This window comes from Eumetopias jubatus, unplaced genomic scaffold, assembly GCF_037043125.1.
Source record: "Eumetopias jubatus isolate StellerSeaLion01/CBP00866 unplaced genomic scaffold, mEumJub1_p1.0 scaffold_14, whole genome shotgun sequence".
Classification (NCBI taxonomy): domain Eukaryota; kingdom Metazoa; phylum Chordata; class Mammalia; order Carnivora; family Otariidae; genus Eumetopias; species Eumetopias jubatus.
This window is the reverse complement of record NW_028274820.1, coordinates 2,480,935-2,500,735: the sequence shown is the minus strand read 5'-3', so window position 1 is coordinate 2,500,735 and position 19,801 is coordinate 2,480,935. Positions and strand designations below refer to the sequence as shown.

The window sequence follows — 19,801 nt, the reverse complement described above, 5'->3', positions numbered from 1 at the left end:
ATATTCTTTTAATTTTAGCCGTCTGATCATTGTGCGCTGATCTCTCGTGGCCGTTTTAATTTGCACTTCCCTGGTGGCTAAGGGTGTTGAGCACCTTTGGATGTGCTTAAGACATCTGTAAACCCTCTTTGGGGTGGAGTTTGTTCGTGTCTTTTCCTCATTTTTTTTTTTAAGGTTTTATTTATTTATTTGACAGAGACACAGCGAGAGAGAGAGAGAACACAAGCAGCGGGAGTGGGAGAGGGAGAAGCAGGCTTCCCGCAGAGCAGGGAGCCGGATGCGGGGCTCCATCCCACGACCCTGGGATCATGACCTGAGCCGAAGGCAGACGCCTTAACGACTGAGCCACCCAGGCGCCCTCTTTTCCTCATTTTTTAATTGGACCGTTTGGGGTTTTGTTGTTGTTTGGTGATTCTTGTTGGGGTTTGAGAGTACTTTGCCTATCCTAGATGCAAGTTCTTTGTTGGGTAGCTCGTTTGCCAATATTGCAAACATTTTCTCCCAGTCTGTAGCTTTTTTTGTTTTTGTTTTTGTCTGCTTCGTATGAGCTTTCACTGGGAAACATTCTTTCCGATTCTGATGAGATCAATTGATCAATTTTCTCTTTTATAGGTCATGCTTTTCTTGTCAAACCTAAAAATTATTTGCCCTGCCCTAGATCCCGAGGATTTTCCCTATGTTTTTCTTTAAAGTTTTATTGTGTTACGTTCTCCATCTAAGTTCATGATCCCTTTTTAGGTGTGATGGTTTGGTGAAGGGGGTTTCCGGATTTTTGTGCTTTTTGCCTATAAGATGTCTAATGGTTCCAGGAAGACCGTCCTTTCTCCACTGAATTTCCTTTGCCCCCTTGAGATAAGTTAGTTGAGCATATTTGTGTGGGTCCATTTCAGGATTTTGTCTTCTGTTCTAGGCTTAACCACTAACAGCCTACTGTTGACTGGAATCCTTACCAATAACATAAACAATCGATGAACACATATTTTGTATGTTCTATGGATCATATACTGTGTTCTTACAATAGAGTAAGCTCGAGAAGAGAAAATTATACTAAGAAAATCATAAGGAAGAGAGAACACATTTAGAGTGTTGTTCTATGAACTATCCACCTATCGGGGACCCGCACAGTTCAAGTCCAGGTTGTTCAAGGGTCGACTATGTAGTCTTTTCACTCAGTACAACCAGACCTCCGTCCTGTCTCACACTCACCCATTTGCCTGTGGCTCACACAGTACAGATGCTCAGCCAAGTATCTCGTTTAAAGAACCACAGTTCTTGAAAACTTCAAATTTTGGTGAGTAAGTGCATAGTAAGTTTATTCCGGGAGAGATGTTAAAATACCCAAGAACGTGGGGTGCCTGGGTGGCTCAGTCTGTTCAGTGTTGACTCTTGGTTTCCGCTCAGGTCATGATCTCAGGGTCGTGAGATTGAGCCCCACGTCGGGCTCTGCACTCAGCAGGGAGTCTGCTTGAGATGCTCTCTCTCCCTCTGTCCCTCCCCCTGCTCGTTCACTCACGCTCTCTCTCTTTCTCAAATACATTAATTAAAAAAAAAAATACTTGAGACCTTATTTGGCTTTCTGAAAATCTTCCAGCAAAAATTATTTTATTCATGAATTAAATGTACAAAATATAAAGCTACATTGTTATGCTAACTACTTATGTATAAACAGTAGCAAAATTTATAAAATAAGAAAATTCAATCTGATTACTTAAAAATTTTTGTTAAGACTACTAAATTAAAGGTTAAAATTAAACATAGTTTTACCTAAACGATACAAAATAGTAAGTGTGTAGTATTATAAATTTCAGTTTATGCAAAAAATATCAGCAAACATTTTAAACCGGCAAATGCTACCATGCTTTTACATTAAATGCTTAGAACCTTAAGGCATCATAAATCAACCTTTTTCTTAATATAAAGTATGTCACAATAATCTGGAGTTAAATTTTTTTGAAACAGAAAAAATTATTTCTACAAAGATTACAGGACCAAATAAAGGAAGACTTTGAGTTTCTTCAAGGTTGAGTCTAAATAGTTGATTTCAATCGAAATGTCACTGACGGAGACTCACAGAGGAGCAGGTGAGGTCAGATGATGGTGGGCTGGGGAGGAAGTGCTTCCAAGACACTGGGACGTCCCAGGCCAGGGGGGCACAGTGCTTCACATCCCAGGGAGACGCAGGGAGCAACGCCCAACATCTGTACCATCTATGCAACCATGATCTCAAATCGGCTCGAAGATACGCTATCTCATAAGAATCTATGTTCATAAAATAAAGCAGGAGCCCCATAAATATAGTTGTGTAGTCAGATCCTATTCAGCCATCAGAAAGCGATCCTAGGTGCGTAGTAGGCGGGGGTTTAGCTGAGCTCTCCTGGTGTAGATGCCGATGAAGATGGGGTTCCCCCTGTGAAGCCAAGGGAAGAGATGGGTTGATGGGGAAAGAAACATAAAGACGACATTTTTTACGAATTAAGAATTTTAACCTACTAATTTTAAGGGACGGAAAGCGCGTATTTCTGTCCTTATTTTTCAGGACTACTGCAGAAGTCTACCTAACAGTGAAATGCACGGCCCTACCTGCCTACCCAGTTCATACCTGGGAAACCTCCATCTCCACCTTGTGCACAGCTAGACAGGGGAGGGACCCTGACCGAATCCTGGGCTGAGCCTGCACGTGCTGGAAAGGCCCGGCGGACCCAGACATCGGTGTGCTGAGTGGAGCTGCCCCAGACATCGGTGTGCTGAGCGGAGCGGACCCAGACATCGGTGTGCTGAGCGGAGCTGCCCCAGACATCGGTGTGCTGAGCGGAGCGGACCCAGACATCGGTGTGCTGAGCGGAGCTGCCCCAGACATCGGTGTGCTGAGCGGAGCTGCCCCAGACATCGGTGTGCTGAGCGGAGCTGCCCCAGACATCGGTGTGCTGAGCGGAGCTGACAGGGAGGGGGCGGGCAGGAGGGAGAGACGGGGTCTCAGGGCCCCTGCACTTCCCCAGCCCCGGAGGGCACTGCATGGCTCCTGCCTGGGCACTGTCATCAATGTTGGCTCTAGCAAACTACAAGTCTGGGCCGGTGGCTACAGGCTAGCTTTCTGGCATATGCCAAAAACATAGAGACCAGCAGCAAAAATTGCAAAAGGGGAAAAAACAAACAAACAAACAAACAAAAAGCAATCCTGTGTCTCATGCCAGTCTCACTCATTTACTTATTTTCAAGACTTCTTTATTTTGGGGAGGGGAGGGGCAGAGGGAGAGAGAGAGAATCTCAAGCAGACTCCGCGCTGAGCATGGAGCTCAACGCAAGGCTCGATCCTGGGACCCTGGGATCACGACCTGAGCCGAAACCCAGAATCAGACGCTCAACCGACAGAGCTACCCAGGCGCCCCAAGTTTCACTAATTTAAACACATGAATTACATAACATACGCTACGATTCTTTTCCTGATAGAAAGTTTATAAACTTACACTAATGTCAAATGATAACTCCTTGATTAGATCATACATTTCGTTGGTGGTAAAGTAAATTCTCCCTGCTTCAGGCAGTGCAGAAAAATCATGCTAAGCATCCTGCAATGTTGTGGGCGGGGAGCCTCTGCGCCCACGGAGTGTGAGGTGCTGGGCTGGAGTCCGCCCGCGGTGCGGTCAGTCCTGCTCGATCACTGAAACCCGCGTCGGTCACAGTGCGCAACAGGATGCCCACCTCTGAACTAAAGCAAGGTATGTCTTATAACAGAATAAAGGAACCTTATGCTGAAGTATGCATGCTCCTTTTCTTTCTACCTCCAAATTGTGCTTCTAAGACTCTAATTTTTTTAAAAAAGGTTTTATTTATTTATTTGAGAGATAGTGAGAGAGAGCATGAGCAGGGGGAGCAACAGAGGGAGAGGGAGAAGGAGACGCCCTGCTGAGTTGGGGCCGACATGGGGCTCGATCCCAGGACCCTGGGATCATGGCCTGAGCCAAGACCAAAAGTCAGACGCTTAACCGACTGAGCCACCCTGGTGCCCCAAGACTCTAATTTTTAAAAAATTAGGTCCAGCTTGCAGTTAGAATACATGCAGTTTGGGGAAGGACGTCTTGGGCTGCCCAGCGGCTTCAGCTTCCTATTTGACTATGTCCATCGATATTTGTGTGTGTGAGACACTTTTCACATTTGGATGCAGTCAGTTTCTCTATAAATACTCACTTGGAGGAGGAGCATCTATAATAAAGAACAAATACATGAGCTGTTCAATTTAATAAAACAGAGTTGGTACTACAAGACTTAGTACTTTTGATAATTACATGAACTGACTAAAAAACTGTATCCCTTAAAACAAGAATACACAGAACACAATTAACACGGAAATGTCCACAAGTGCACTTCTTAGCGACATTGAGTGCTACCTCGTCACATATCCGTCGTGACAATGGAGACAGGACATGGACATGTCACTGACAGAGTGCAGGGCCAGTGTGGGGCCGGCGCTGAGCAGGTGCCCGGGCACCATCCCCCTCGCTGGGGTCGTTTGGGGGCTGGACGGGGAAGGCGGGCAGAGACCTCGCTGACAAACGTCAACATGCAGCGTTTCGGACGCCTGCAGAGACATAACCTCCTCCTCCCATCTTAACCAAAGAAATGAAGCCTCAGGAGAAGAAACAAGCTGCCTACAGACAAATGGCCAATAATCACTGAGCCACAGAAAGTCAACACCATAGTCGACGGGCTTTACGACGGACGTGGCCAAAAATAAGACTAAGTCCGCCTGTCACTGGGACTAGGAAAAATCAGAACGAATATAGGGTCTGTAACATCTAATGACAGGCACACTTATTTCCAAACTACTCAGAGTTTAAGAACAAAATGTAAGGAACATGGGTAATGGAATAATTTCAAGTTTGAAGTGCAAGTTCTGTTTACAGAACTGAGGGCTTTTTATGAAGCTGCCCCAGAGGGGACCAGCCGCCTACACAGAAGTTCACATATCGCAGGGGCCAGGATCCTGTAGGTCCAATGAAGTATCAAAGGTGTTGACAGTTAGAAGAAAATGGAGGGGCGCCTGGGTGGCTCAGTCGGTCGAGCGACTGCCTTCGGCTCAGGTCATGATCCTGGAGTCCCGGGATCGAGTCCCGCATCGGGCTCCCTGCTCGGCGGGGAGTCTGCTTCTCCCTCTGACCCTGCCCCTCTCATGTGCCCTCTCTCTCTCTCTCTCACATTCTCTCTCTCTCAAATAAATAAAATCTTTTTTTTAAAAAAAGAAGAAAATGGAAAGCCATGGAGATCATGACTTCTGCTATTCATGGGACTAAAGAGGAGAGCAAAACATATATGATCCTCCTGTGTCACTGTAAGCACTATACTTCCATAGGATTGTCCATGGTTTTTAGATTACTCAGTATGAGATCCAAAAGGAGACAAGAAATCTCAAGGAACAGAAGCCTCAGCAAACCGGGACTCACCTTGAACGTCCTCAGCGTCCCCGGGCACCTCCAGGTCTGGGTCCGACCCTGCCTCCTGGCTCCCTTCGGGCTCTTGCATGGACGGAGATGGGGGGGCTGCCCCGGAGGTCTGCAGAGCCCTCTTCTCTGAGTCAGCTCGCCGCTGGAGCCACTCATCCTTGTACCCATTGCTGATAAGTTTGGAGAAGTTTGTGGGTGAACTGGCTTTTTGACCAGGCCTCAAAAAGAGAGAAATGAATGTCAAACCTCAGTAGAAAGGTTAATGATAGGGCGCCTGGGTGGCTCAGCTGGTTGAGCAACTGCCTTCGGCTCAGGTCACGATCCTGGAGTCCTGGGATCGAGTCCTGCATCGGGCTCCCTGCTCAGCGGGGAGTCGGCTTCTCCCTCTGACCCTCCCCCCTCTCATGTGCTCTCTCTCTCTCATTCTCTCTCTCAAATAAACAAATAAAATCTTTGAAAAAAAAAAAAAAGGAAAGGTTAATGATAGTCCGGACCAGGTCTTAGTGGGCGTGCTGATAATAACTGAGATGCGTTATTGTCCCTTAAATCATAATGGAGCTATTTCTCTCTCTCTCTCTCTCTTGATCTCAATGTCCCTCGCTCCATTTTTTAAATTTATTTAAAAAAACTTTTTTAAAGATTTTATTTACTTATTTAAGAGCAAGAGAGCACAAGCAGGGGGAGCACAGAGGCAGAGGGAGAAGCAGACTCCCCGCTGAGCGGGGAGCCCGACGCGGGGCTCGATCCCAGGACCCCGGGATCGTGACCTGAGCCGAAGGGAGACGCTTAACTGACTGAGCCACCCAGGCGCCCCTTTCTCCATTTTTAAAAGTTTATTTTATTTATTTACTTATTGAAGTCATCTCTATACCCAACCTGGGGCTTGAACTCACAACCCCGAGATCAAGAGTCGCACACTCCTCCGATGGAGCAGCCAAGTATCACCCTTTGTCCCTCTTTCTGAGCAAAAGGAAACACACTTCCAATCACCCCTTGGCACTGGGTGGGAGCCTGCTTAGTTGTTTCTAAAACCTTTGTTCGTGACAGCCAATTAGAGGATAATGCTGCATTTCTTAGGGACGCCGTCTTCACAAAACAGCGCCCTTCCCCATGTGGCAATTGGTTGCTCGGGCTCTACCATTTCTTTACCAAATTGTCACTTTCTTGATTAGCTCTTCCTTGACATTAAAGATTATCTGCTGTGGAGGCATCTGGCTGGCTCAGTTGGTGGAGCACACAACTCTTGATCTCAGGGTCATGAGTTCGACCCCAGGCTGGGTGTAGAGACGACTTCAATAAATACACTTTTAAAAAAAGATTATCTGGGGCGCCTGGGTGGCTCAGTCGGTTAAGCGTCTGCCTTCGGCTCAGGTCATGATGCCGGGGTCCTGGGGTCGAGAACCACATCAGGCTCCCAGATCAACGGGGAGCCTGCTTCTCCCTCTGCCGCTCCCCCTGCTTGTGCTCTCTCTCTCTAATAAATAAAATCTTAAAATAAATACAAATAATAAATACATAAATACATAAAAGGCGAGCCTTGGTGAGGACGGGGTCCCCGGGGGGGGTGTCTCGGGCAGGACACAGGCTCATGGGACAGAGCAGCTGGTTGGAGAAGTTCGGTGCCCACATGGCACAGACATGGAAGGGGGACAGCTGTGCCCCATGGGGACATGACGGACACCGGGGGACAAGGCCAGGCCACGGGGGTGTGACATCAAAGTCACGGCACCGAAACGTGTTCGCGGGAAGTGGGCATCATCCGGCCGCCAGCAGCCCAGCGCCTTGCTGTCATTACTGTCCCCCAGATGGAGGACCAAAAAGCCCAAACCCAAGCCCGCCCCAGATGTGTGGGCACTGCCCGTGCACTTACATGGGAGGGAAGGAGAGTTTGCCTCCTGCAGGGTCTTTGGGGCCGAGCAGGGTCCCCACTTTGCTCGGGTACTTGGAGTTAATGGCTGGGAGCCTCACCTGTGCGAAGAAGCACACAGAACCGTGGTGGAGGGACGGACGCCCAGAAGCTGAAGGAGGACAGTCCCAGAGAGGAGACACGACACACGGGACAGGAGGACCCTGGGGCGGGGTCATGACTCTTTGGGCCAAAACCACGGGAAAACACAACTCAGCAAGCACCCCATGCGACAGTCACCCCCCAGACATGACCCGCGATTCCACGGCGGCAGTTTGGCCTGGCTGCAAAGGGGCTCAGACTTTTGGGGGCGACGGAATAGCTCTGTGCCTTCATGGCTTGTGGTGGCTACGTGCTTGTCGAAACCCGCAGAACAGCGCTCAGTAAGAATGTGGATTTCCGGCGTCTAAATTACAGCATAACAAAATCGGGGAAAATGCTACAGAAAAACAGAAGAAAAACAACAAAGAGCAGAAAACCGAGCAAGCACACAGAGCCCACGGAGGTACCGCTGGCATTTACTGGGGGGAGAAGGTGGCCTTTCAGAAAGCGGAGACCCGCTCCAGCCCAATCACCCTGGAGGTGAGTGAGACCCCACAATGCTGGTCATCCACGGGGAACAGTGCCCTAAATATGGTCTCACGTCTGCCACGTGCCAAGTGAGGGGCCAGAGCTGGGGAAGCTCCGTGTCCCTGCTCCGCTCCCTGAGGCCCAGTCATGGCGGGGCCTGGGGGACATGGGATGGGACAGCCAGGCACTCAGGAGAGGCTGGGGCCGGATGCCCATCAAATCCTAGCTTAATATTGTGCACGCTTCCAGCCACGTTCAAGTTCACACTCTAGTTGTGCCGAAGGTCCCGTGGGACATAGGGAGAAAATAACACAAGAACTCCCCCCAGGTTCTGTGCAGTTTGTGCTTCCCATGAGCTGTGTGCAGAAGCAGGTGAAGATAAGTCCGGGCTATCTGAACGCCCGCTAAAGGGGTGCCCACAGCCCCGGCTGGTACCCCACACCTCGTTCCTGGAACTCAATCGTCCGCCATGTTGGTGTCTTTAACCACAGCTCATTGGCACCCTGCCTCCTTAAGCGTGGCGGCCCACACAGGCTTGCTTCCTGCCCTGGGTTCAGCCCCGCACAGCTTTGGTCCGTGGCTCAGAAAGCCCACGCGATTTGGGGCTGGTACAGCATTTAGCATTTCAAAGTTTCCCTAGATGCGCACTGCGGCTGTGGTTACTCCCAAAGATCCCCTTTTTCAGTCGATGGTGTAGGTGCTTACGTATCACCAAGACACAGACCTGGTCCTAAAAATAGTCCGTTTCATTGATTGTGCAGAGGAACTGAAGGCGGGACCACGGCTGGAGGTTGGGGCTGTTCTGAGGAAGACCACGCAGCCTGTGGCAGGACACCTGACATTCTATGTGGTGTTCAACTGCTGGAGTCCCCAAAATCAGCATTTCTCCTCAAAGCAGGACACTGAGAAGCCAAGCCTGGGAGTCAGGCACAGATGGTTCAGGCCAGGAGACCCATTGTTTCTCTCCCTGGGTCCCAAGAGCTAAGACCTTGGTGCTGGAGCCTCAGTGGGCAATGCTCAGACCTGGACAGTGGGGCTCCAGCCTGGGGATCGGAAGGCCTTGGAATTGAGACATCCCAACCACAAGGCCACCAACTAGAGATGGCCCTCCAGTTCATAGTTGCTCTCTTAAAGTATAAATAGGGGCGCCTGGGTGGCTCAGTCGTTAAGCGTCTGCCTTCGGCTCAGGTCATGATCCCAGGGTCCTGGGAGCGAGCCCCGCGTCGGGCTCCCTGCTCCGCGGGAAGCCTGCTTCTCCCTCTGCCGCTCCCCCTGCTTGTGTTCCCTCTCTCGCTGTGTCTCTCTCAAATAAATAAATAAAAATCTTTAAAAAAAAAGTATAAATAAATAAAATCTTTAAAAAATAAAAAAGAACTGTTAATAAAAAAAAAAGTATTCCAGGGAAATCTTCACTTAAAGACTTAAACACAATAGACACATTTAGAGACTGGGTAACGAGTAAATATAAAATGTCCTTCCTACACCTGCTGAATGAGAAAGGCCACACCACGGCTGCCCTGGATAAACAGTGACTAGCTAAAACTCACTTAGTACAAGGTAATCTTATAAAATCAATACTCTTAAAAAGAAAAAAAAGTAATATTGTCATGGCCTCTTGCCTCTTAGTTGATTCAAATTTAAAATACGGAGCCAGGGCGCCTGGGTGGCTCTGTGGGTTGAGCGGCCGACTCTTGGTGTGGGTTCAGGTCCCGACCTCAGGCTCGTGGGATGGAGCTGTGGGGCTCCCTGCGCAGTGGGAGTCGGCCCGAGACTCTCTCTGCCCCTCCCTCCCACGCATGCGCTCTGTGTCTAAAGACACCCAGCCTCAGCTTATCCGGGGAGGGGCACGCAGGGGGACGCAGCGGCAGGCGCCCGCCCCTCACCTTTTTCCTCTTTTCACGTTCCTCCGCCTCCCTTTGCCAAACCGTTTTCACATCGAAGTCAAAGGGCCCTCTTCTGGACTCATAGTTACCGGCGGTCTGATCGGGGCTAACCTCTTCATGAACCATGTAATCCGGCATGGAGACGGCGGGCGTCCTGCAGAGACAGGTGCACGAGCTCCGGCTGGATGCCCCCTCCTCCCTCTCCCTCCTCCCCTCCCTCTTTCATCCGCCCTCCCCTCCCTCCTCCCTCCTCCCTCCTTCCTCCTCCTCTCCCTCCTCCCCACTCCTCTCCCTCCTCCCCGTCCTCCTCCATCCTTCCTCCTCCTCTCCCTCCTCCTCTCCCTCCCTCTTTCATCCTCCCTCCCCTCCCTCTCCCTCCTCCCCTCCCTCCTCCATCCTTCCTCCTCCTCTCCCTCCTCCCCTCCCTCCTCCCCACTCCTCTCCCTCCTCCCCTCCCTCTTTCATCCTCCCTCCCCTCCCTCCTCCATCCTTCCTCCTCCTCTCCCTCTCCCTCCTCCCCCTCCCTCCTCCCCTCCCTCCTCCTTCCTCCTCCCCTCCCTCCTCCTTCCTCCTCCTCTCCCTCCTCCCCTCCCTCCTCCCCACTACTCTCCCTCCTCCCCTCCCTCCTCCATCCTTCCTCCTCCTCTCCCTCCTCCCCTCCCTCCTCCCCACTCCTCTCCCTCCTCCCCTCCCTCTTTCATCCTCCCTCCCCTCCCTCTCCCTCCTCCCCCTCCCTCCTCCCCTCCCTCCTCCCTCCTCCTCTCCCTCCTCCCCACTCCTCTCCCTCCTCCCCACTCCTCTCCCTCCTCCCCTCCCTCCTCCCCACTCCTCTCCCTCCTCCCCTCCCTCCTCCCCACTCCTCTCCCTCCTCCCCACTCCTCTCCCTCCTCCCCTCCCTCCTCCCCACTCCTCTCCCTCCTCCCCTCCCTCCTCCCTCCTGCTTCCCTCCTCCCTCCTTCCCTCCTCCCTCCTCCTTCTCCCTGCTTTCGCACAGTAAACACCATCTCTTTCCTCCTCCCACACCAGCTCTTGCAGACCATCCGCCCTCATTCCACTGAATGAACAGCTAACGCTTCCCGGGGCCTGCTTCCCAGAATTGGGAGGCCAAGTCAGAAACCACAGGGTGTCATTCTCAGTAAAATGAGAGTATATTAAATTACGAATTATTGAAGCAGATAAATTATAAACAAATTATTTGTTATATCATCTCCTACGTTGTCCTCTTAAAATACCTAGACGTCCCTCAACATTTACCATCTCACACTGTCATTTCATAACAATAATACCCTTTTCCTGTTTTGTGTTTGATGGTCATTTTTTTAAAGACTTTATTTACTTATATTTAGACAGAGAGGGAGATGGGGTGGGTGGAGCATGCAAGCAGGGGGAGGGGCAGAGGGAGAGAATCCCAAGCAGACTCCGCACTGAGTGCAGAGCCCAACATGGGGCTCGATCCCATGACCCTGAGATCATGACCTGAGCCAAAACCAAGAGTCGAATGCTCAAGCGACTGAGCCACCCAGGTGTCCCTAATGGTCATTTTTAATGTAGTACTTAAACTTCCAGCCTGGTTTCCTGTCTCCACTGGAAAGCACTCAGGCCAGGAGCAGGGGTGGGGGTGTGGGGGATGTGCACCTGCCTGCATTCTCCTATGTCACCAGCCCTCCAACACTGCCCAGGGGCTAAGGGCTAAGGGCTGGGACTGTATCCTGGCAGCAGTGAGGGGCATGGACGGGGCAGGGACAGGGGAAGGTGCTGGCCAGCAGCTGGGGGCAGGGGAGGAAGGGCCAACCCTCCTGGATGCCTGGGCTGCTTGAGCAGGGGAATGGAGGGATGCAGATGGAATCAGCAGAGCACTAGGAAACACAGAGAGAAAAGGTGGCTCCCACTGACCCTGACACCTAGGGAGGCAGGAAGCAGGCTGGAGGCCCCTGAGGAAGCCAGTGGAGAGGCCAGGGAGCAGAAGTCAGAGGCTGGGAACGCAGGCTCGGGCTGTGACCCCAATGCCCGGGAAGAGAAGCCTGCAGTGCGGGTCCACCTGCTTCACCACAGGGACGGTGGAGCCAGCCCTCCGATGTTTAGGGCTCTCTGCGGGCAGGGAGAAGCCCCAGAGCCCGGAAGGGACTCTCACCGCGGAAGGGACAATTTCCACTGTGGCTCTTGGGTTCCCAACCTTTCTCTCTATACCTCCCATCCCCGTGCCCTTGGAGTGCCACCAGGGGGCCTGGAAGATTGACAAGGACACACAGGATGGGAGGGACAGCCAGGGACACAGTGGGAGGGGCAGTCCACAGGGCCAGGAGGAAGGCAGGGGGATGTGCCTACCAGCCCCCCCCCCCGCCCCGTGGCACTGGGTCTCTGGAAGCTCCCCCTGGGGCATGCAAGCCCTCTCCTGCCCCCTTCTCTCTCCTCTCTGCTCTGCTCAAATCAGAGGTCAGCTATGTTGGCCGAGTGGGAGCTTTAAATTACAGGGGGGGAGCCAGGAACCCCCGTAATTTACATTCTGGGGGACAGAGGCTCCCCACAGCTCTGTAATGACCACAGGAACTTGGGGTTCCCTGCATTTCTGGCTTCGCAGGGCACCTGTGTCCTTCGGGGCAAAGAACGCTTTGCCAGCCGCTGGTTCTAGGAGGTCTACGCGGCCACCGGCCCTGGAAACACAGGACAAAGCCTGAAGCCGTGTCCCAAGCAGCCCCAGAGGCCCAGCCCTGGGACCCCTGTGCTGTGACCCCTTTTCCTGCGCCCCCTGACCTACTGCTGGCTGTGGTACCACTCTCAGCATCCCCATTCAAGGTCTGTTGATTTAAAATGCAGAGTGAGGGGCGCCTGGGGGGCTCAGTTGGTGACGCGCCGGCGTCTGGCTCAGCTCAGGATCTCAGGGTCCTGGGATCCAGTCCCGCATGGGGCTCCCTGCTCAGCGGGGAACCTGCTTCTCCCTCTCCCTCTGTGCTCTCTCTCTCTTGCTCTCTCTCAAATAAATAAGTAAAATCTTTAAAGATTTTTAAAGATACATTTAAAGAAAAACGTAAATGCAGAGTGCGCTACTTTCTCCCTGTAAAGACGAGCCAGGCAGCCTCGAGATACTCACGGTCTCTGGCCGGCTGTGGGAGGCTTGCTGTGGTGGACGTACCAGTCCGGCAAGCAGTAGGCCACGGGGGAGCCTTTCCTGGTCCCAGGGACGAAGTGCTTCAGCAGATCTCAAAGCCAAAAAGACACCGAGGTGAGCGCGCAGTGCGAGTAGCAAGCAGCTGAAAGCAGCTTACCAAGAAGCGGGGACTGGGACTTCTCTCGGGGTCGCCTCTGGGCTCCCCACCCCCCGGTGCACAGGTGGAGATGCACAGGTCCTGCCTGGTGTTCAGGAGGGGCATCCTTCGTGCCCCTCTGTGCCCAGATCTTGCCCTGCTCCCGAGATTCCATTCCAGGGGGACACCTGTGGGGACAAAACCCCTCAGGTCCTGGGGGAGGCTGCTTGCTGGTGACCCCCTCAACGACCCCCACATGTCCGCCACCATGCAGCCGTCCCTCACCTCCCACAGCGTTCTGGGGACAGGCCGCTCCTCCAGGTTCCAGGGGATGTGGGTGAGGGAGGATGGTAATCAGGGCTCCCCCTTGGAGCCCCCCGAGAGGGACAGAGCACGAGGCTCCTTCTCCCCTGAGACCCACCCAGCTCCCGGGCCACTTGCCTGCTCTGTGGCTTCCGGTGCCCCCTCCACGGGCTTGGTCATGGCTGGGGGCCAGCAGGCGGGGAGGCGGGACCGTCTGGCCCTGCCTGCTCATGCGCTAGCAGGCACTGAGTTCTTACCATCCGTAGGAAATGTTTACCATTGTATTTCGTTTTTGATTTTGCAATATTTCAGACTAAGAGCAAAGTTGCAAGAATAGAAGGAAAGCCCCAGCCTCCCCAGAGGCTCACATCTGCTTCATTTCTTCCGCCCTCCCCCCTTCATTAGTACATCACTGTTACTGCTGTTTGGGGAGCAGTTTGGGAGCCTCTCGCAGACCTGAGGCCCCTTTGCCCCCCTGGACTTGGGTGGAAGGTTCCAGAAGACGGGTGTTACGTAAGGACGGCGCCCGGATGCACACCGGGAAGTCAGTGCTGATGCCATCCTCTGAGCTAAGTTGCAGATCCCATCTAGAATCTGCCCGCTACCCCAGGAGCTTTCTCTTAACCGAGGCTGGGGCGCGGGGAGGGGAGAGGAGGAGCGCTGTGCTCCTGTCCGGGGCCGGACTTGGAGTGAACGGGGTGGTGTGGTCTGGGCGCTTGAACATCCAAGCCTGGGTGTTGCCGTGCTGTTTCCCACTGCCCGTGACCACCTCCTGGGGAAGTATGGCGGCCAGGAAACAGGACAGGAAAGGCGGCGGCTCCCAGCGGCCCTCACCACAGGTTCTGAGCCCCGCCGCCCATCAGTGCTCTGTATGAGCACAGCCAGGCAGCACGTTCTCGGTTAAACCGTGGACCAAGGTGGATGCTCATCAGCATCGCCGCTGAAACTCATCTGTGGCCTCAGTGTTGAAACCACACGAACACGCAGGACGAGGGCCATGAGCATAAAGCACAGGGCCCCGCACTCCACCAGCTCGCGAACTGGTTGCCCCAGCGAGGCCACGGAAACGCAGGCAGGGACACTCTGGGGGGGGAAGGTGGACAGCTTCCGGAGACCCTCTGCACCTGGACCACGGGATGGGGGTGGGGACCCTGAAACGGGGTCACTCGTAAGCCAGTTCTGCAATTTCTGTCTTTTCGGTCTTTGCCATAAGATGTAGACAACCTGCGGGCCACACGCACCCCAGGCTGTGTTGTGACCCTCGATGTCCACTGGCCTTGGCCAGAACTCAGAAATGTTACAGGTATTTTCATGTGGAAGCCATGAGAACCCAAACCACCCAATCCCCCTGACCCATGCATCAGAGCCCCTGGGGCGTGCATGGGGTGCCTACCGGGCTGGCCGCCTTGCTTCGCAAGCTTCACGTACTCGGAGTCTGTTTCTTTTATCCAGTACCTCCGCGACCCAGGCATGTGCCCGTTGGGAGGCTCCCTCAGATCACTGAGGCCCGGGATCTGGGAGGCCGGTGGGACATCCACGGGCTTGTCGGACTGCTTCACGGGAAGGTGGTAATACCAGTCTAGAGAGGAGGAGGAAAGGGCCAACTTATTACAGAGTTCAGGTTGGCTTGCTGCACTACCTACCACATAGCCATACCAGAGAGAGCATCTCAGCCTCCACAGGAAATCAGCACAAGAGAGTCAGTCCACCGCAGGACGTCTGTACGGGAGACGTCCCCACAGGACCTTAGCACAAGAGAACCTAACACAAGACATCTGTACGGGAGACGTCCCCACAGGACTTCAGCTCGGGAGATGCCTCCACCCCCTCTGGAACACCTGCGATGAGCTTGTAGCCATCAGTCTCCTAAGCCCCCCAGCATGCCGTCCGCTGGTGCTGCCAGAAGGAAGAGTTCCTTCCATGAGGCCCTGCCGTTCCTCTGCCCTAGGCTGTACCTGCTCCAAACCACTGGCACCAGGGCCTCCTCCAGGTGTCCCATGTGTCTGTGTCCTGTGCTCTCTCTCCTCCAGGGAACTGGGAGTAACCTGCATTTCTGGATATATCGGGGAATACACATTCCCGAAAAATCCCAAACCGCTCACAACATTGCAGGCTAGTGTGGGGGGCGTGTGACCGGGGCTGGCCCAGATCGGCTGACCTCAGCACGTGAACGACGCTGAGACACACGGTCCACCACAGAAGCAGCCCACCAGCCATCTGGCAGGAGCAGAAAGAGGCAGGGGAAGCCTCATCTGGGGACCTCCCTGCATGAAGCCCCCACACCTCCATCGGCCCACCCCTCTGCACCCACAGCCTCTGCTTGAAGCCACAGTGGGACCGAGTGAGAGGTCCCAAGTGTAAGGAGATGGGAGGAGGCCAGGACCTCGGCCGGACAGCCAGGTGTGATGGGAAACCACCGTGGGCCACAGGTGTTTGACGTGGCTGAGTCTGGCTCCCCGGGGGCGGGGGGGGGGGGGGGAATGCTGAGGGCGGACGAGGGCGGGCTACTCCTGTGGGCGGGGCCCATGAGCAGGAGGGGCAACACAGGAAGGATGAAGGAGGGGAGAATAAGGCGGTGGGCTGTCTGCTCTTCCTCCCCCTCCTTGCTCTGCGCCCCATGGACAGAGGGGTCATGGGTAATGCGGTGAACGTGGCATCGGCAGAGCCATGGGGCCCCCAAGTGGGCACAGGAGCTGAGGGCATCCGGGACAGCCGGGCAGGCCACTCTGGGACCACCTGCCCTTGCTGGGAGGGAGAGGTGGACGCAGAACCCCAGACCTGCAGTTATCGGTGTCCACTATGATCCCACAGAAGGAACAGATCGGGGACACTCGGACTTCTCTGAAGTCATTTTTAGGTGAGACTAACATTTACATCAGTAGACTCTGATTAAAGCATATCACCCTCCATCATGTGGGTGGGCTTCATCTAATTAGTTGAAGGCCTTAAGAGAAAAAAACTGAGGTCTCTGGGGCATGGCGGGGTCTGCCTCCAGATGGCCTTCGGACTCAAGATGCAACATCAGCTCTTCTCTGGGTCTCCAGCCACACAACTGTGTGAGCCAGTTCCTTAGAATAAACCTTCGATGGATAGATTAGATAGATAGATTGACAGAGGATGGATGATAGAGAGATGCACTGTTGGTTCTGTTGCTCTGGAGAACTCTGATATGGTAGGAGCATAGGAAAACTGCTGAATAAATTAATTTATGTAGAGGGCGCCTGGGTGGCTCAGTTGGTTAATCATCCAACTCTTGGTTTCAGCTCAGGGTCCTGGGAGCCCCATGTCTGGCTCTGCATTCAGCTCAGAGTCTGCTTGAGATTCTCTCTCTCTGCCCCACCCCTTGCTCACTCTCTCTCTCAAATAAATAAATAAAATCTTTTAAAAAATTAATTTATGTAACACGAAAGGATCTCATGAACAATTGTCCTCTAAAGGTAAGAGCTTACACATCCAATTTCTACTTCCAACTAAAACTGAGTTCACTGCATGAAAATGGATGATATTTAACTAACAAAATATCTGAATATCTAAATGACAGCAATTAGCTCAATCAACATTATACTTTTGAGAATGAAAAAAAAAGCATTAAGAATGGGGGCAGAAGCTCATAGGTAATTTAAACATTAGGAGGAAGAGCTAAGCAGCTTCCTACTCTCAACACAGTTCAAATATTTTCCCTTACAGAGGGAAGGCATGCACTTCTTGCTTTATTTTTCCTCTGTTTTGATTACTAATTAATCCACAGAGAACAGTGTATCTTTCAGTTCTCATTACTAGAAGCTTCCGGCAGGCACTGAACTCTATTCCAGGCATTCATAACTGTGTGCAAAAAAGCTCACATGCAGGCACATGTGCACACGCACACCGGGTGAAAGGAATGAGAACTGTCTAGCAGCTTCTATGGCTTAGAAACTATTGTTACTTGTCTAGCAATTACTATCAGCACTACTGTGATCAATTACTATCATGTAGATTTCTTTTTGTTTGTTTCATTTTTACCAGCAGCACTGGGTATCATGCAGATTTTTTTGAAGATTTATTTATTTATTTGACAGAGAGAGAGCAAGCACATCGGGGGTGGGGGAGGGGGCAGAGGGAGAGAGAGAATGTCAAGCAGACTCCCCGCTGAGCACGGAAGCAGGTGTAGGACTCGATGCCAGGACCCTGAGATCATGACCCGAGCAGAAACCAGCAGCTGGAGGCTTAACCGACTGAGCCACCCAGGCACCCTGCCCCCCCCACGTAGACTTCTTGATGTCGCTTCCCTACCTCCTCACCTGCAGGATATCAGAAGCCTTACGTTATCAATAAGGAGACAGGCTGAGAGGGACTCTGGGGCTCTCGGATCTCTAGTCACAAGGCAGTGTTTTATGCCCACTTAGCCCAGGGCTCCCGAAGGCTGATGGCCACGCTCCTGCCTTTGGGATGCTGCAGCTTTGCAGAGCCTGAGCAGAGGAGCCCCTGTGAGATGTGTGACCTCGGGCAGCTTCCTAAAACTCTCTGTGCTTTAGTTTCCACGTCTATAAACTGGGGTGAATGATACCACATCAGGTTGTTTTGAGGTTAAATGTTAGTGTACAGAAGTGCCTGGCCCTTGTCAGTGTCCACTGGTGTCGTGTACAGAGGGGAGGCCACTAAGGCTGGGAGAAGTCACATACAGGCTGAGAGCCCACAGTGGAGAAGGGGACCCGGCAGCCCCTCCACACCCCGGCCCACCACACACCCAGTTCCCAGCACAGCCACAGTCTCACCAATGGCAGTGGGGAGCTCTGGACAAGCTCATTTAGGAATGAGAAGGCCAGGCTCCATTACACTTCTGAGCGGATGTGAGCGCTGCAGGTGCCCACCAGCTTCCACCCCTGGGGCTCCCACCTGAGCCCCCTGCTCCAGCCTTTCTTCCCACATTCACAAGCAGGAGAGGAATCAAGACAAGAGGCACACACAGACCAGAGCATCCAGCTCTCCTTCCCTCCTTTCTGCCCAGCTGCCCCGCAGGACCCTCCACCCAATTCTTCTTCTCTGTGTCCAGCCACTTAAAGCCTGAGACATGGTTAACTTGGTGGGGGCATAAATTACCGGCAGAAGATAGATCGTGACATACTCTGGGATGCAGTGAGAAAGCAAGTGCTTACATTCAGGGAAACAGCTGAGGCTTATCTAGGGTCAAACTATTACAGGACAACTTCAGAGATCCTATATCCTCCAACAGCGGAGGCGACAATAAGGAAGCCTGGTTTTCTTTTTGTTGAATATAAAGACTAGCTGGTTTTTTGTTTTGTTTTGCTTTTTCCTTTTCTTTTCCTATTTCCCTTTAAGCTGCTTTGACCCTGGGGCCCAGGAGCTGCTTTGTTTGAGGGCACATTAGTTTCACCCCTGTCCCAGGCGCGCAGAATCAGGATGCTGGGCTCAGGGCAAACGCGGGCTCCATTCGCGAATCACTCACCGCAGGGAGCATAGCGGCTCGCCGCGCCGTGCAGCTCCTTGCTTGTATTCCTCATGCCGGCGGGGCCACGCTGGACCGGGTGGGTGTTCTCGGGTGAGGCGGGAACGCCGCCGGAGCTGAGCTGCCAAGGCCACTTCTGACGGCCTCCTCTCTCAGTCCACCTCCACCTGCCAGGTATGCAGGCGTCTCATCATTCAGGAAGGCGTGCACGACCATGTGGGTATGCAGCAGGGGCATATGCATGCTGGTATACAGCAGGGGCACAGCCATGCCGGGTGTACAGCAGGGGCACATGCACGCGAGTATAAAGAAGGGGCACGTTCACGCGGATACACAACAGGGGACAGCAGATGATCGTGGGTATACAGCAGGGCGCATGCACACTGGTATACAGCAGGAGCACATCTACGCCAAGAATACAGCAGGGGCACGTCCATGCGGGGTCACCGCTGGGCAGCAGGTCATCGCGCGGCGGCGGGACTCGCGCGGGGGGCCGGCGGCTCTCCAGGTCCGGGGTGACAGATGACCCCCGCCTCCCCTCCCCCCGCCCCGCTCACCGGCCTGCCGAGGGTCTCCGTGAGCGCGGCCCGCACCTCCCAAGACGACTCTACCCGCCGCCGCTGGGGGCCGAGCCCACCTCGCACTCCCAGCGGATGCGGAACCGCAACAGCCTGCGTCGTCCGGGTAACGGCTCGGTGGCCAACCGGCGGGCGCGGCGGGAGCATCCGTAGCCAATCGGGAAAGCCTGCGGGGACGCGGCCGACCAATCAAAGCCAGGGGCGGAGCGCGGGCACCAGTCAGCAGCCGGGGGGTGGCGGGGGCGGAGCCGGGACCAGGCGGGAGCGGGGGGCGGGGAGCTGCGGTCGGGGGCGGGGCCGCGCTGCTGGCGGGGCGGGGCCGGCCTCCTGGTCGCCGAGGAGCTCCACCCCGGGAAGTTTCCCCAAAGGAAAACAAACTGGACAGATTTGCTTGTCAATCTCCCGTTTATTTCATGCATTTTTTTTTAAAAGATT

General features: G+C 53.5%; 1 protein-coding gene across 3 annotated transcripts; it reads right to left on the bottom strand.

The window, feature by feature from the left end:
- Nucleotides 1-1,700: 1,700 nt before the first annotated feature.
- CUNH7orf57 (chromosome unknown C7orf57 homolog) lies at nt 1,701-19,461 on the bottom strand. 3 transcript variants are annotated; one of them, XM_028108938.2, is made up of 9 exons: nt 19,346-19,461; nt 18,789-18,955; nt 14,736-14,921; nt 12,886-12,994; nt 9,798-9,951; nt 7,309-7,406; nt 5,439-5,656; nt 4,186-4,200; nt 1,701-2,407 (listed from the first exon to the last, which is right to left on the bottom strand). In XM_028108938.2, the coding sequence occupies exons 2-9, from the start codon at nt 18,841-18,843 to the stop codon at nt 2,361-2,363; spliced, it is 882 nt and encodes a 293-aa protein (XP_027964739.1). In that variant the 5' UTR covers nt 18,844-18,955; nt 19,346-19,461; the 3' UTR covers nt 1,701-2,360. The 3 variants fall into 3 exon arrangements, with proteins under 3 accessions (XP_027964739.1, XP_027964740.1, XP_027964741.1); XM_028108939.2 differs by lacking the exon at nt 4,186-4,200 and having other exon boundaries at nt 1,703-2,407; XM_028108940.2 differs by lacking the exons at nt 14,736-14,921; nt 18,789-18,955; nt 19,346-19,461 and adding an exon at nt 13,481-14,136 and having other exon boundaries at nt 1,703-2,407.
- Nucleotides 19,462-19,801: the final 340 nt, after the last annotated feature.